Genomic DNA, 17072 nt, shown 5'->3' with positions numbered 1-17072 from the left:
GCCTTGCCTCGTCTTGCCTCGCCTTGCCTCGCCTTGCCTCGCCTTGCCTCGTCTTGCCTCGCCTTCCCTCGCCTTCCCTCGCCTTCCCTCGCCTTCCCTCGCCTTCCCTCGCCTTCCCTCGCCTTCCCTCGCCTTCCCTCGCCTTCCCTCGCCTTCCCTCGGCTTCCCTCGCCTTCCCTCGCCTTCCCTCGCCTTCCCTCGCCTTCCCTCGCCTTCCCTCGCCTTCCCTCGCCTTCCCTCGCCTTCCCTCGCCTTCCCTCGCCTTCCCTCGCCTTCCCTCGCCTTCCCTCGCCTTCCCTCGCCTTCCCTCGCCTTCCCTCGCCTTCCCTCGCCTTCCCTCGCCTTCCCTCGCCTTCCCTCGCCTTCCCTCGCCTTCCCTCGCCTTCCCTCGCCTTCCCTCGCCTTCCCTCGCCTTCCCTCGCCTTCCCTCGCCTTCCCTCGCCTTCCCTCGCCTTCCCTCGCCTTCCCTCGCCTTCCCTCGCCTTCCCTCGCCTTCCCTCGCCTTCCCTCGCCTTCCCTCGCCTTCCCTCGCCTTCCCTCGCCTTCCCTCGCCTTCCCTCGCCTTCCCTTGCCTTCCCTTGCCTTCCCTTGCCTTCCCTTGCCTTCCCTTGCCTTGCCTTCCCTTCCCTTACCTTTCCTTACCTTACCCTTACCCTTGCCTTGCCTTGCCTTGCCTCGCCTCTAACATGATAAAAAAAGCTCTTGAAAGCAATTCTAGCAATGGGAACGGTTCACTAGTAGGGTTTTCAAGAGGAAGATTGGCATGTATGGACTCAATTGGGCTCCGTCTTGTATCTGAACATTACTTGTATTCTCGAAACATTTTGACAGGTGGACCTTAGAGCTTATATCTTATTATCTTATATCACTAGGAAAAATCGAATCTAGATCAAGAGTTTTCTATTGAGATGACTCATTGTCTGTACGCTTTAAAGTTTGTTTACACAACAGATATAATTACAGAAACTGTATGGTTGGTCTAAGAGACCGCTGCATTCAGCAAATAGGGTGGCACAGTATTGGTGCTAATTCTGTTTATTCTGGTCAGCTATAAGCTCTACACTGATTCAAATTGACAGAGCAAGAGTCTTAAGTGGGTAAGATCACGGTAGGGATCACCACCACATAAGAATCTGCAGTAATGCTGACACTCTCATACAAATTGAGATAAACTTGAAGAAAGTTTGCTCTATGTTTTTTAATTCGTTTAAATCTTCTCCAAATGTGCCTATCTAAACGCCTTCTTTGGTTTTCTTTGGAGTTTTCAACAGCTTTAAGGTGTTATTGCGATATTTCAGTTAATTCTGACACTGATAAGTTAATTCACTTAATTTAACTAGTTCATTCTTAACTCTAAAATCGCATAAAGTTCCATGACGCACCCCCTTTAATTATTGGTTTTGTTACGGTCCGTGACTTGCACTAAAAAGCAGATATAAAGGGCCATAAGTGGCTTCATGCGTTAATAGGCTTTGCGTAGTTTCTCCTTTACGTCGTTGAAATCCAAAGTTATCGTTGAAACTAATAATAATACTCTAGCAGAAACTTCATGGTGAATGTCGTAAATGGTTTGAATCCCCGAATTCAGTAGTTTCTGATAATTTATAATTTGATGATCTGGTTGACGACAATCCGGAATAGGATTGTTGTTGGTCACTGAAATTTCGACAGCTCGAGCAAAGTCGTGTTAGCTGCGTGAACGAAACATTGTTTGTGAATGATGATGGTCCTTGACTGAAAATAATCGTTCAGTTTACAGTGGTTTAGCCATTTCCATCCGTCTTTATTTTCTTATTTCTGATTCTGTTTGATGCCACCGTTCGTCTTCACTGTAACGTGCTGGTAAATATCGAATTTGGTTGAGCTATGTTCGCTCTAATTCTAATTAAGTGGATCATATGTCGGTACGCGGAGCGGATTCCGAGTCGATTCTATGGTGTTCAACGGTGTGATTGTCGATATCACCATTGTGTTTACTTAGACTTTAGGTCTCGAGATACTCGGAGCTAATTAAGTGCTACTATCTCATGTCTCTCGCAAGTTTCCTCTGTAAATAAACGATCATCACGTACAGTAGTTACAGGGTTGTGGTTACGAAAAAAGAAATGTAGACATTGCAGGGCTCTAAAATATGTACAGCGGGGACAGAAAAGCCCTTCTAAAATATAAGGTGTTCCGGCAATAACGACTGTCACGTTTCTTTTAGTTTTCTCAGGGAGTGTTTTGTTCAGCTGAAGTCGACTATACAGTTACTTTGTAATTATTTGTCACGTTCGGTCAGAGAACAGCGATGAGAGTATCATTTCGCTTCAATCAAGGAACTCAGAAGATACAAGATTACACCCGTTTTGATAACGTTTATTGTTTATAAGAACTTAGAATTAGTCAAGTGAGTAAAGAGCACGTGTTGAGGCTTACCTATTGGACGAAAATAGCTAATAATCAATTACATTAAAGTGAAACAATAAAACTAACTCTAAACATTTGGAAAGCGATTACGGAAAAGCGAGCTACGAGTCATTTTTTTTAGTTCAAAGCCTCCTTAAATTGTCGAAAATTCAAGGCGACCCTCACCCCCCCCCCCGCCCCCCCTCCCACTCCTTCACATAACCTTAAAAAACAACTGCCTCTTATGAGAGTGGCAAAGGGTATTTTTTTGATTTGTGAATGGCCTTATTTTTTTACGTGGAACGTGGAATCTCTTTTTTTTTTTCAAATGAAATGTGATTTCGGTAAACGTGAGGCATGATTTTTTAATATACTTCTCTGCAAAATGAGAAATAAACGTCCAATCCGTCATGAAACTTTATTTTGATTGTTTTCTATTATTTTTTGACAACTGTTATTTCATAATCGTTAAAGTAAATCTGTTTCATCATTCTGCATAAGTCTTCAGAAAAATGTTGTTTTTCTTTTGTTTCTTGCGGAAAAAAGGAAGCGGAGCTGTTCTTCGCACTCTTAACTCTCTGAAATCTCTTAATTGCACAAGTTCCAGAGCAAAAATTTGTCGCTAGTTTCGTGATACGTGATTCGTCTATTTGATTTACCATCAACTATGAAAAGACCTATTCATTTTCCGTGAAATGTTATCAGAGCCCCCTTACCCACCCTCTCTTTTCATTCTTATTACAAGACGATAATAAAGAAAAAATGGGTGTCACGTGGCCCGTTGTTGAACTATAAGCAATTGAGGCTACAATTAAGAGTGTTTCTAACAGCTTGTATTGTTGTAATGGTAACTCATTATGCCATAAAAAGTACCGTTATTGATTCACCAATGGCTGGGCGTGTTACCCGCCGCAGAACTGTAGTTTTCTATCTTTAATCGGATTTGACATTACCTGGACATTATATGAAGTACTAAGTAAGAAACTTTGTAACCCGGATGTGAGCACATGGTTTTGTTTTGGTCGTGTAGAATTTTGGCGTGGTAAAAACTGGCTGGACTTGTGGAATAAATTATGGTCTTAAAACTGCAAATGTTGTTGAGTTGAAGTATCGGCAACAGGGAATTTGTGTAGCATTCCTCGATAAAAGGTGATAGTATTGACGCGTCAATGTATAAAGGTTGGGAAAGCGCTGGAAACTGTTTCCAGCCACCTTAATTATTTGGTTGTTAGAAAACAGAGTTAGGTTGGGGAGTTTCGATTCTCATGAGCGCAAAGATTTTTAGTTGTCGCCCAACGTTGGATTGAAATTTGTTTTGAGCCTCTTTGCTACTATCCAAGAAATGCAGCTATTTATGCACCTAATGGGAAATAATTACAAAATCAAATACAAGCAATAAGCATTGCCTTAAAACGATAAAAATTGTTACCACACTACCCTCTAGATCTCATGCAAGTTAAAGTTCTTATGCGTTGTGCGAGTTCTTAACTTAACTTCTAGACATTAGCAGTCAATTTACCTTCCAATATCTCACGTAATATTTTCTCCTCCCAATCTTGTTTCTTCCTGTGTTTGTCAAAGTCCAGTAGACGTTTCTTTCTCAAGGCGGTAGGCAATTTCTTTTTCTTCAAGTCGTTAATCTTCACAAGAATCAAAGACGAGTCTCCCACGTCCAACCCTCTTTGTATGGCCATGTGCAGCTCCTCTCGACAAAAGTTGCTGGCGAGGTAATTCTCAGACAAAACAATCAACACTTGACGGCTGCCGTACACACTGTCGGCCATGTTCTGGACGATGGGTCTTCCAAGTTCAAAGTCCCGGCTGTGGATGCTGTAGTCAATCGAGTGCTTTTCAAGAATTGAGATGAGATTCTCAGTGACCCAACCAAAGTCCTTTGAACTGTAGCTGATAAACAGTCGGTTTATGAAATCCGTTTCCACGAGACCATCTACAAGCAATAAAACAAAAAATTAAAAAGAAAAGCAATAACGCTCCAACGTGTCTAGCTTGAACTAACTAACTTTTTTTTGAGTCTAATGGCTTGAAACCATCGGTGTTAAAGACAATTTTAATTGGCTCTCCTCCAACCGGCCCCGGACTCAGTACTCCAACTCAATTATAATACGTTCAAAGATGTTGTTCTCAGCTTGGTAATCCGTTTGATTTGTATTCTATTTTACGCGCGAAAGCTTTGCCCAAAATAGATTAGAGATGTCTTCTACAGCTGAGACACTGGACTAACTTAAGGAAAAAGGCTGCAACTGAAATTGCTGATCCTGTTAAGACGTCTTCAATGAGCCTGGTTAAGAAGGGTGACTGGGTTTCCCAGATGTCGCTTCACTATTATTTCCTTTGTAAACATTTGGCTCCGATTAAATCCCAGTAATGGATGAACATTGTAACTCTTTTACTTGCCGGAGTGAAAAAAGAGAGCCTGATGACATCATTTTGACTTGTATGCTGTTTTTCTCACACGACGAGCATACCATTCAGCAGTGCTGAGTGGCAAAGTATCTGTTGTTGTTGTTGTTGCTGTTGTTGTTGTTGAATGTCGCGTCAAACTCGTCCTGTGCCATTTTCATCCGTGTAACTGGGCTGGGATTTACCCTATGATCAAGCCAGAACACGACCAATTTGCTACAATTTTCTCCCTTGTGTTTTTAGTATCTATAAACCTCACAAAGTAAAGCTTAGGCACTATCATGTTCTTATGCTTTTGGCTTGCATAGTACAAAAGGTTCGCCCATGTTAACTGCGCATATTTTCCTAATTTTCTTGTATCAGTTTACCAACCAATGCACCACTCACTGATCTTCAATTGGACTACAAAAACTCACGTTTTTTAATATTATAGGATGATGTCCATTTTTTCTTGACAATAAACCGAATGAATAACATGATCAAGACTGCCACACTTCCAGCTGATAATATGATAATTGGCAGGAGCCAATCTCTGCCACTCCCTGTGGAGTAAAAACAGACGAGAAAACATAAATAATTGATTAAAAACTGATCTTTAAGCACATCAACAGATTCAATAAAGTAGAACATAAACTGTGCAACCAGGCTCGTTTTTTATCATCACAATTGTAGTCTCAGTTGGTTAGGAACTTGATTTTGAGGAAAGGTTAAGAATTAGTTTAAACACAAAACTTGTTAGTTTGTTTGTCTTTTTTGTTTGATCGTTTATCAGTGACAGATTTTACTATTCTCTTGTACTTTTTATTGTCACGCATACAGTAGCACACTTCATAAAATGTATCGCTGTGATCATTGATCCGAACTTTGCATTCACAAATTTGATAACTTTTTTCTTCCAAAGATACCCATGTACATTTACATCTAAGTTCGCTGCATGGTGACCAGATTTAGTAGCGAACGTCTGGTCATATCTGCTGATTTTATAGTTTTTTGTGTAGCAAAATGTCTGTCTAATTCTACTTGGAGACACTAGATCTTATACTGACCTAAATAAGTGGGAGAACCCAAAACTGTGCTTAACTGATTTGAAGTTGTCCTTTGTTTCGTTGTTGTTGATGCTGTTGGTTCTGAAATCTCTAAAAAGGAAAGTGAAAGAGATTAGACGTTAGATACCGAATTTTATTACAGAGCTATCGTAACTACGGGTGAAAATGAGATAAAACTCATGTGATGTATAACACATGACGAAAATGACATAAAAGGACGAACAAGCTAAAACAGCATAAATCAGTGAGGTAACCGCAGACTTTTCCCGCTTGGCCCTTCTTCGGTGTGTTGAATTAGGCGTCCTCCCCTTTTAAGACGTTCTGACGGAACTTAGTCAAATAATGAATAAGTGCCCCTTGAGAACCTCGAAAAATTAGCCGTTTTACCTACGAGTGATATTTAAAATTCTCTGCAAAAGTTGCATACAAGGTTATCACTTGAACTGGTACTCAGTTTTTCCGCTGATAATTTTGCCTGGATGTTTTCGTCGAGGATGGAAAGCGTGCAAAGCCACTTGGGCTGTCCACGTCAGCAAAGACCGTGGCACAATATTGGATATTTGTAGACACTCCTGGGATTTTTTAAGCCGATCGTTATCTGGAAATAATCTTAGAGGGATTACCTAACATGCCCTTCATCCTCCCTTGGTATAACTGATTTTACCATAATGTACACGTTTAGTGACAACAACGAAGATAAGCGGGGATTACTGTTGCTTTTGACAACAAATAACTTCTAACCTGTTGGTTGTGGATTAAATACTTTCAAATCAATGGCAGCTTTTGTAGTGTTTTCGTACTCGCAATGCCAGTGGCAGCTGTATGTTCCCTCGTCAATTTCCGTCACGTTGAATATAGAGAGGATGAATTCTTTTTTGCATGTGGAATGAGTATCTTTTTCTTCCACTTTAAACTTCGGACCGTTTTCTGGCAAGGGCGTCCGATTGTCATTTAAATGCCAAGTCAAACTATCTGGACAGTAGGATTCATAATCAATCCAGCATGTAAGGTTGGTGTTTGAGGATTTGCTTGCAAAAATCTCCGATGAGGCAATGGTCGGGCTTCTCGCTGAGGGACCTATATTGCAGAAATTTAATCGAGGTCATTCAGAATAACTTTTAAGTATAACAATGACTTATTTTGCACGTAACCAACCAAATGGATCCAGCACGTCCAGAGGAAACCTGCCTGCGACAACACAAGGGACTCCTGAAATGCGACGCGCTCTCGATGTTGCCGCATCATCATTGTCGGGGTTAGAAGAAGTTTGCTGTGATAACATTGACATTTTGCTCGTTCAAAGGCCTTGTTCGATAGATGAACCTGAAACACTTTGATAGAGGAGTAAATGTCATAACTTACACTCATATAACATCTGTATCTTCTTAGACGCACTGCTCGACCAGCCAGGAATACTATTCGTTGCACTGCATTTGTAGAATCCTGCCTGCTCTTCGCGTCCGTGTGGAAGATGAAGTATGCTATGCAGAGTTTCTCCTTTCTCCTGCAGCGAATGATAAATGCCTTCGGTTCCGTTGCTGATGAGTTCATTATCTTTGTGCCAAAGTACTGTGCGAGGGAGAGGCCAACCTAAGAAAACGCATTTCAATTCCCCTATTTTGTCTTGGATGATATCATTGGGTGTACTCGTGAAATAAACAATTTCCAGTGCACCTAATAAAAGAAGCAAAAAGATCTTCTGATAACTACACCAAATGAGTTAGCCGTTGACTGAATATAAAAGAAATGGGAAATTATTGTGCTGTGGGTGCAAGTTACTTTTTCCGTCGATATGTTTAAAAACCCTGCCGTTCCAGGTTCATTTGCTACGACTGAAATGATTGTCTGACGGTCATGTGTCAGGTCACGATATATACTGTTATATAGAGGTTATCATGTTACGCTATATCCATCCATGTGCATGTCAGGTCAGGTCTTTATATGTCGTGCCAATGTGAGTCGTTTATGCAAAAGGGCACCTCGTTTTCCCTCAATAAAAAGACAATATTTTGCTTTGACAAAGAGCTGACGTTCGAAACATCAGCTTCACTAACTCGCTCTGGCGATCAATTTCTCTTAATCAACTTCGCGTTGATAAATAGCAATGTTTCACTTGTCCTCTGATTCAGTCCAGGAGTGCTTAGAAGCTAATTTCTTTGTTCGTGTTAAAGCGCGACCCGCTACGTCATGCCATCATGTCAACTCGTGCCCTGTCAGTGTTGATGGCATGGAGAAGAACTGGCCATTTACTTAGAATCCTTACGACGATGGAGACAGCGTTTTAGTTTTTAGTATTGTTATTTTTGATACCATGGATGAACAATAAGGAAGCACCTACGTGTGAAATTTATAGTGGTACACTGACATGAATGTTTTCCACTATTTGTCGTAGAATTCGAACGTTCCAAAATGAAGTTTGGTAACCCCGTACTATTCTTAACTTGTTCCAGCATTTGGCTCCAGGTCATGCCTTGTGCAAGTCCTTCAGTGACGATAGAGCAGTTGAGAGTTACGTTGGAGCCTGGAAACACCGTCATCGGATTGGTCTGTTGACACACCGGCGAGGAACAGGAGGACTTTATTTCACACTTCATGTCAGTCGCGGATGAGGCATCTGTTCAATGGAGATAAAGGAAGGACAACTGCTCACGAGTACAAATAAATTGGAAGAGAACAAAGCACCTATTAGGTTGTGACTGATTAGATCTTGCCTCATTTGAAGAACTAAATTCAATCAATGAGGCCGAGAAACAACATCGACCATTAGAGTGCTTTTCAAATAAGTGTGGTAAAATCAAAAGCAATGTAACAATCTAGCCCAGGCAATCCAGTGAACCAATCAAAGTATGAAGTAAATACATGATGCGAGACCCGTGAAAATGTGAGCGAGCGAGGCGCAAAACAATATTGTAAAATCAGTGACTTTTCGGCGCTCGAATAAACCGCTCAATAAAGAACACAATAAAATTCAAATTAACTTAGAGTGCAGGTAATCAACCAAAGTATTGCTGGTTTTCAGTGTCACGCAATTCGAAAAAGATCAAAATAAAAAAACAAAACCGGCCAATAGACAAAGTCCAGAATCTGGGAAATAAAAGAAGGTAAATATGCAAAGACTCTCGCCAAAATTCTGATCACAGCAATTTTTCTTATGCGAGATATGCGGAGAAATTTTTTACCCAAATATACAGAGATTTGTATGGAGACGCCATGTTGGTGCCCATCCGTATGGGCACCAACATGGCGGCCCAAAACCAACAGAAACATCTGTCACTGAGTTTTGCTACAAAAGCGTGAATTTATCCCTGGAGAAACTCTAAAACATTAAAATAATACTTTTTCTAAGACATGAACTGTTCAGATAGCCAAGTTCCCCGAAATGAGTCACTTTTTTAACCATCATGACAGCTCTCTAGGCCGTCATGTAAATGCCGCGTCACGCAAAAGCTTAGAAATTCAAGCGTAGTGTATCACAAAACCAAGAACCCATTCGGAGCGAAAATTTGTATGAATATTAGTTTTCAGCTGCTCTTATACATCATTTAAGTAAAATCTCAGGAAGATCAATAGTTTTGTTGTTTGAATTTTAGTGACGTCATGTGAAAACCAGCTATTGAAGGACGGCAAGAGGACAAAAACAAATTATTTGACCTCCGTTGGATTCCATCCATCGATCTCCGGGTTAGATCACGTTGGTCTATCCGATTAAGCTAGGAGCCCAAGCGAGAGAAGGTTCTACGTTGCATTCCTAATGATAGCCTTGATATCTAAATTCCCACGAATTACCACCATAGCTATCAACGATTTTCTCCATCTGGCTTCTTAGCTCACCCGCTAGAGCGACGGTACGGTGATCTAATTCGGAGGCCGTGGGTTCAAATCGTGGATTCTCTTTGGCTGACACGTAATGAAAAAGATCACAAAATGAATCGTTCTCTAATAGCAACTTTCTTAATGAATTTTCTAAATAAGAACAGTCCGGTTATTTAAGAAAAGTTAATTTATGAATGAATAGTCCATGATAGCTTTCAGACTATTTTGAGAATTTAGTTGCATTTTTTGATGATCCATTGAAGAGAAGCTATAGAGCAGTGGTGAGAAAGTGATTTAAATCTGAAAACAAAGTTGGTGATCTAATGATAAAACAATTATTGAACCGGGTTATCACAAGATATGGTTATTTGTCAGTACCTCGTAGATCAGTTACTTCAGTGCCTCAGCCATAATTGATCTGCTCGCCACTGACAAATCTCGATGTTTTGCTCAACCTTGTCCAGTAATTGGTAATTATTCCGCCATTGGTTGATGTATGCATTATTCAAGGAAACGTCTTGAATGGCTCTTGCCCACATCCGGCGTTTAGTTAATATCTCCACTCAATTCTAACCCCGTATTGAATGAATAGATCACGGAAACTTTGCAATTTTACATACAGAAGACTCCCGATAACTCGAACCTTTAAAAGAAATTGGAAAAGGTTCGAATTATTGGGAGTGCAGAACAACTGACCGGAAAGAAGGAAAAAGGCGATAGTCACTGTATTTCTCTTCATACAGTGTACATTTTTATCAAATATATGGAGTTTTTTTTTAAATAAATAAATAAATAAATAAATAAAAGAACACACGCCTGCTTTAAAATAAATTCAATGTTTTGGATTGCAGTGCTGTTTGTTTTGACGCGTTGTCGAGGGTAAAATTATCTAGAAAATGATCTGACGGGAAATGAAAATTGCTTGGAGTTAGCGGGATCGAGGTTCGAGTTGTCGAGGGTTCGAGTTACCGGGGGTAAAATTACAGTAAATGTATGACCGAAATCCGGGAGAAATCGATTTTGCGGTTCGAGTTACCGCAAGGTTCGAATTATCAGGGTCGACTGAATATGTAGGAGCGGAAATGTAATGCCACAAGAGAATCATTCAGGATCTCTAGCTCTTTATCAAGATTGATACGCCTTCAAGCGACATTGAAATTGTAACTTGTTTACACCGGTTGAGATTAAATATTATATATTCCTCGGTGGTCTCGTGAATGATTCGTGTTTTTTCCAAGTAACACCGGCAGGATAAGTTTGAATTTTTTTTTATCACATAGAAGAAAATAGTTGATTTCAAGACACACCAACTGACTTTATGATTTCAGCCGGATCTTTACTCAAAATGCTAGCGATGGGCGAACTGCTCATTTGTTAAGCAATTTTGTTTTCCGAATGGTTCAAAATTAACAACGAAGTGTACTGGTCAAACGAAAATTTCTAAATCCGAATTGTAAGCCGCCGCCAGAAAAAAATTATGACTGAGCAATATCCATTTAAAACTTATGACTGAGGGAGATTCTCTTCCCAGGTATTTTGGGTGTTTATGATGATTACGAACAACAAAAGGAAAACGATAAAAAATGACTAAGGCAAATACTTCGGTTTGCCTTACTGGCTATGGGCCTGAATTGACAGAACTTGATATCTGAAAGACTCAGTCCATGTAACGAAAACAAAGCGGCTCCCGGCTTCACATACCTTGGAGCCAGAGCAGTGTCAAAGAAGAGAGCAAAAAGTATTTCACCAAACAAAGCTCGAGGTTTTTTCGCTGGTGAGGAATCTTCATGTTTCAGCTGTATCCGCGACCCCAGTATTCGAGGCTACCGCTCAGCTTCCTTGCTGACTGAATGTTTCTAGCATCCTCTTCAGTCAGTTAAACTAAAGCATTTTAGAGTTCCGCCCACGCTTTGAATTGCATGCATGTACTGTATATGAACAGTGATCAATATAACCGCATCATTTTGTGATTAATTTACAGCAAATAGTGAAGGGTCTTAATGCAACCCTCTACAGCTTTGACAGGGCAAAAAGCCGGCAAGAGTTTGCTATTTACTTAAAAGGGACACGGCCGACATACTGAAGAGCGTGGTTGTCAAAAATGAGACACCAAGTGCTCCTATAAAAAGTAGTTACCTGACGGTTATCCACCAGAAACAAATGAGCAATCTGTTGGCTAATGGAGAGTGTTTTGTTCTCAGTTCAGTCAATTAACATATTGCTTTATATTGCTTCATATTGCCTACTCCATTTAACCTTTTTTCTTGCTTATTTGATATAATTTGCGTGAACCTGTCAAGTTAGGATATAAATTCAGAATAATTCTCTGTCATTAGAAACATCCTGTTTTCAATGCCTCACTTTTTTTAATCTACATGTATAATGACTAAAGAAAAACCATTTCTACAATTGTTAATGGAGACACCGGGCTCTTTACTCCACAACGTTTAAACATGGAAAGCTCTATCGTGAAGTACATTTGATATTTTAATGCTGAAAAAAAGAGACTGTCCTGTAGGAATAATTTTTTATAACAAGATGTTTAGTCCATATGAGTTTGTTTGTTTTATGGTTTTGCCAATAGTTTCAAATTCAGACAGAAAGGTAAATAAACTTCATTACTGTGTGGGATTTCATATGTTAAACACGATCGAAACGAAATTAATGGACTGAGCACCACCTAGTAGGCAGCGTCCACACTACGCCGGAGAAATTTGAAAACGCAGCTTTAATTCTACGGTTTGGCCTGCCGTCCACACTAATCCGTCACGAAAATGGAAAACGCTCTTCAAACTGGAGTAATCTGAAAGCCAGGCTTTTCGTTTTCGTGTGGATGGAAAACATTTTAAAAACGGAGCTTTGCGAAAGCGATGTAGTCATGATAAACATGTGATTTTCTTGACCGAATTTTCCTCAAACAGATATCCAAAATGACCGGTGATTGTTGCGTTTTTAAATTCCTCCGGCGTAGTGTGGATGGAAAACATATCATTTGATGGGTTTTCGGAGTGAAAACTCCGTTTTCAAATTTCTCCGGCGTAGTGTGGACGGGACTTTGGTTTCCAACGCCGGAGAGAGGTGATCCCCATTCCCAATCTGGTTTGACTCAAAAGCGATTTACGTTTAGATTTTCCATGCTCTAGTCTTTATTTTTCTAAGAGACAAGCGATACGAATAACGAGAATCATTAAACCTGGGAAAAGTATCAATGTATTACCATATTCTCAAACTAAATGTCAAAAAAAAAAAGAAAAAAAAACCTGTGTGGAAATAACTCGACAATATGGAAAAAGCAACATCACTTTTACATTCATTCCAGACAAAACAAAAACTGAACGCTCGCATTTTAACGTCTTTTCTTTATATCTCACATGAATGCGTGATTTAATTTAGTATCGTTTTTTTTTTTGCACTCCACCATTGTCTGATTCAACAAACCGTCAGCCTGCCCTTGCCTGGCATCAACATTATTAGTTCAACCATGCAATCTAATTGTACCGGATGCTTCTAAACCACTCATCTTATCCGGCAACCGGGCTGAATTTAATATCGAGCGGGTTTTTATCACGAAATGTTTGTCTGAACATCTGCCAAATGTGAAAACATCTGCCAAGAACTGGTTTTTGTGTAACTGAACTTGGTCACGGACCTGCAAAATGTTGTTATTAACACTTAAATATCAAAAAGCGACTCTTGTGTTTATCAATACAACATATAGAATTTCAACCCCAGCGTTTGCTAAGCGATTTTGGGCAAACATTTTTACCGTTTTTCCTAAATTTCTTATGTTAGGAAACTAAACCGATAAGAAATGAATATGTCCGAAAGTTGAATTCGTAATAATATACAACATATACTTAATTTTTTAAAAGGCTAATTTATTAAACTTTTATCGACGTACGTCAGTTTGAAATGTAATAAATTAAACGGTCAGTAAAGGCGTCGTAATATTGTGTAAATTATTGCTTAAATCATGTTTAAAGTTTATTCCATCAGTTTCACTCTGACGTATCTCGATAAAAGTTCGTCATTGACCCTAAAATTACTCAAAAGTGTAATATTCTGGTATTGTTATCGACAAGGATATTCTCTTAAACGGATAATTGCCGGTCAGACATAAGTTCATAATAGCGGAGCTCCGGCGGCCCGAAGGGCCGCCAAGCGGAGCCCCATACTCATATAGGAAAGAAAAGGAAACTCATGAGTTGATTTTCTCATGGTTATCATGGCTAGCGGTATTGCTCGTGGGCGCGTGCGCGCGACGGCGACGACGACGACGACGCCGGAGTCGCGCAACATGGGGGCCATACTCCAAATAATAGGTTGACAGAGACATGCAGCCTTGGTTCACAGTGTACATCTTTGATATTGGACATCCATGTTATGATCAATTGACACCTGTCAAAACAAGGTATCCGCTGACCAGTATCACGTGACCATATCGCGGGCTCAAGTTTACAGCTCATCGAAGTCGTGTGATGTTTTGAAGTTGACCGCTGACCAAGTGTCGATTTTCGATTAAATCGCGGGCTCATCTCAGGTTAACTTGTTGAAAACAGGGCAGGATTGTTCGGAAGCCGGTTAATGCTAACCCAGGATTAAAAGTTAACCGAATTATAACTTTTTCTTCTATACAAATGCTTTTTGCTGCTTTGTTTTGTGTATATAGTGATTATTAAAACTCAAAACAGAAGGCCAAACAATATACAGAAAACCTCGCCGCAAAGTTATAAAACTCAAAATAAAAATCCTACCTTTTCCTGGTGTTGCGGTTATTTCGTGTTTTCTATATCTCGTGTTTTCCATATTTCGTGTTTTCTTTGTGTCCCTTTTTGTTCCGTATGTTAATGTATGTTTTCACATTCTACATGCTTTTTTTCTCGCGTCGTATGTAAATTTCGTTGCGTATATATTTGTGTTATCCCTTCATGTTCATTTAGTGCTAGGTTATCGTCCGGTACACTTCTAACTTCTTGGTTCTCAGAACCCCGTTGCCAGCATTTTGGTAAGCCGTTTAGTTTATCATCTGTTTTGTATTTTCCTCTTAGTTTTCTGCCGTCTTCGGTTAGTAATTTGTATTAATTCGTCTTATGTTTATCTTTAGGAATTTACCTTCCTCCTATGGAAAGTCAAATAAACTGTTGCTGGTCACGACTAATTGAATCTCGCTTTAAGTTGTGTCTGAAGTCGGCCCTCTGCCTCTTCACCTGGGTTATTTGGCTCTGAACAACCCGGCCCAGGAGCTACACTTTTACGCTGGCCTAGATCTATATATTAGCCTTCTATTAAGCCGAGAGCAAAGCTACCCAGGGTAAATCATTGTTGGCGATGTTCAAATCTTGAATCCTTCAGTGATTTTCGTTTCTCTAACTTTACCGACAATCAAAAATTACGTTGGGATCGAGATTCACCGCCGTAGATTTTTTAATAACAATGGTGCACACGAGTTTTGGGTGTTTTAAAGTTTTCGCGTGCCTTTAAGAGTGAGACTCGACAAAATTTAATAAAAAGAGAAAAATTCCTCAGATTTTACTATTTTAGTGTGTACTTATTTCCTAAAAGATACAGAGTGCCTGTATTTTTCGAAAATTACAAAGACTGTAAATGGAATTATTTTTGTTCTTTGTTTACTACAGGGGTAAAGAGTGGGTGTTACGGGCGAGCAGTCATCAAGTAAAATGAAAAGCTGGGGGGGATTGAGGTAGACAGACAAAAGCCAAACAAAACTGCTCGAATTTAAACTATAATGAACACATATTTTCGTTACTGATATTTTTCCCCTATTTAGTTTGAAATCTCTCATTCTTTCTTCTGCGGGTTATATAGCGCGGTTTCAAGCTGGATTTTCCTGTTATCCTCCTCACAAAGCCTACTCTCGAGGGAGTCATCGAAGCAGCTCTTTTAATACGAAACTCAAACAAGATATTTGATCCGTAGGTGAATGTCTAAGGGTGTGCAAGTTTTTTCACAAAGAACGCCCTGGTGTTAAATTCATTGGAAAGAATTTGTCTCATGAGAATCTATCATCATTTCCGAAATGGAAATGAAACGTTTCCATAAGATCGAAATAGGTCATAGAAAATGTTAAAAGCTGCATGCAAAACAGGCACATTCTTATTTTGCGTGTTAACAGAATGGCATCTTGTATGAGTAAGTGCCCATTCTTGCTATCACAGGACTTCCTCAGGAAGTTCATATTTCATGCAAGACCACTGTGGGTACGGTTATTTTCTGTTCAGTGGTGTGGGCTACCTTTTCATTACCAGCTCAGTGCCTTAAAAAACGATTATTTTACTATTTGTAAATATATTATCTGAAGAAGCAAAGAAATAATCAACGCCTGTTTACTGAAAGGTTTTAAGGAACATGTCGGGTTTAATCACACAACCGGTTAAAACAGCCCGAGTGAGTGAGACTTCGGATCCAGTTTTAACTGAACAAAATCAATTCTTTTGGAAGAACACTCGAGAAATTCAGTTACCACTCAGAGTTTCTTTCATTTATCGTAAAACACAAATAAAAGGAAGTATTTGGAAAGATGAGATGTTTTTTGTTAATAAGGCTAGTTGTTTCCCGTTCCTCAAATTAAATTACTAGTCGAACAATATTGGCAAAGAAAATACTCCTTCCACCTGTTTGAAATATAACACGCAGCAAGGAAGAAATATTACAATAGCTTGCAAACTGAGGGATCATAAACTTTTAATTTGTGACCAAGTATTCCCATGTTTTACAAGTGACTCCAAGCTATAATGAAAATGTAATCGCTAAATGCCCCTGTTTTAGCTTTATTTGTTTTGAGTTCCTGTCAAGCGGAATTTCGAAACTAGCGATTAAAAATGGCATTTGCAATCATATTTGTTCCTTGGTTACTTCTGAGGTAAATGGTGGGCATCACAAGCGAACAGTCATCAAATAGAATGAAAAGCTGCGGAGGATTAAGTGTCGTGAAACGTGCTTACATATAATTTGAAATAACTACAAGAATGCTAGCTTATGTTGCCGCCAATGAAAAAAAGAATTATCTAGGGAAATTCTGGGCGCAAATTTGGTTTCGAACATCCTGTGACGTAGGGGAATGTGTGACATTTGGGTGTAATTTGCAGAGTTGTTAATCGGATTAGCCCGGGTGAAAACTCAAGCCAAGCCATGCAATAGAAAATACAATCGAATCTTAGAAAACCACAAATAAGTATTAAGAATATAACAGCTTTATCTAGTGTAGGCGTGTATTTCCGTTGTAGTAACCAATAAACAGAATCGCTATCTTAATTGTGACTAACAGAATGAATAGAGATCGAGATCGATTGATTGCTGAACCAGCGGAACGCAGAGATTCCCTCAACGCTGTGGAGAATTCTGCGACATTAAGGTGAACAAACCGAAGCCAAACAAAAATGCTCT

The 17072-nt window shown here is 39.7% G+C and overlaps 2 protein-coding genes across 4 annotated transcripts in view; both read right to left on the bottom strand.

Annotated features, from left to right (window-relative positions):
* The window catches only part of LOC145486364 (oxidoreductase NAD-binding domain-containing protein 1-like), a 140464-nt gene that overhangs the window by 105794 nt on the left and 17598 nt on the right, over positions 1 to 17072 (bottom strand). The window lies entirely within an intron of this gene.
* LOC145486350 (uncharacterized) lies at positions 2630 to 12091 on the bottom strand. Its single transcript, XM_081464990.1, has 7 exons — positions 11370 to 12091; positions 8194 to 8469; positions 7218 to 7529; positions 6597 to 6932; positions 5856 to 5945; positions 5226 to 5351; positions 2630 to 4336 (listed from the first exon to the last, which is right to left on the bottom strand). The coding sequence occupies exons 1-7, from the start codon at positions 11455 to 11457 to the stop codon at positions 3885 to 3887; spliced, it is 1680 nt and encodes a 559-aa protein (XP_081321116.1). The 5' UTR covers positions 11458 to 12091; the 3' UTR covers positions 2630 to 3884.

This window comes from Orbicella franksi, chromosome 5 (genome assembly GCF_964199315.1).
Source record: "Orbicella franksi chromosome 5, jaOrbFran1.1, whole genome shotgun sequence".
NCBI lineage: Eukaryota > Metazoa > Cnidaria > Anthozoa > Scleractinia > Merulinidae > Orbicella > Orbicella franksi.
Note: the sequence above shows the minus strand (reverse complement) of the source record. Positions and strands in the feature narration are given on the sequence as shown.

Excerpts from the sequence above, each read along its gene's own strand:
- LOC145486350 (XM_081464990.1), bottom strand. The coding sequence starts at position 11,457 with ATGAAGATTCCTCACCAGCGAAAAAACCTCGAGCTTTGTTTGGTGAAA. Across the intron at positions 6,933-7,217 it reads GATACAGATGTTATATGAGT|GTCCCTCAGCGAGAAGCCCG; the intron begins GTAAGTTATGAC and ends TCTGCAATATAG. Across the intron at positions 4,337-5,225 it reads ATCCTATAATATTAAAAAAC|ATGGTCTCGTGGAAACGGAT; the intron begins GTGAGTTTTTGT and ends TATTGCTTGTAG.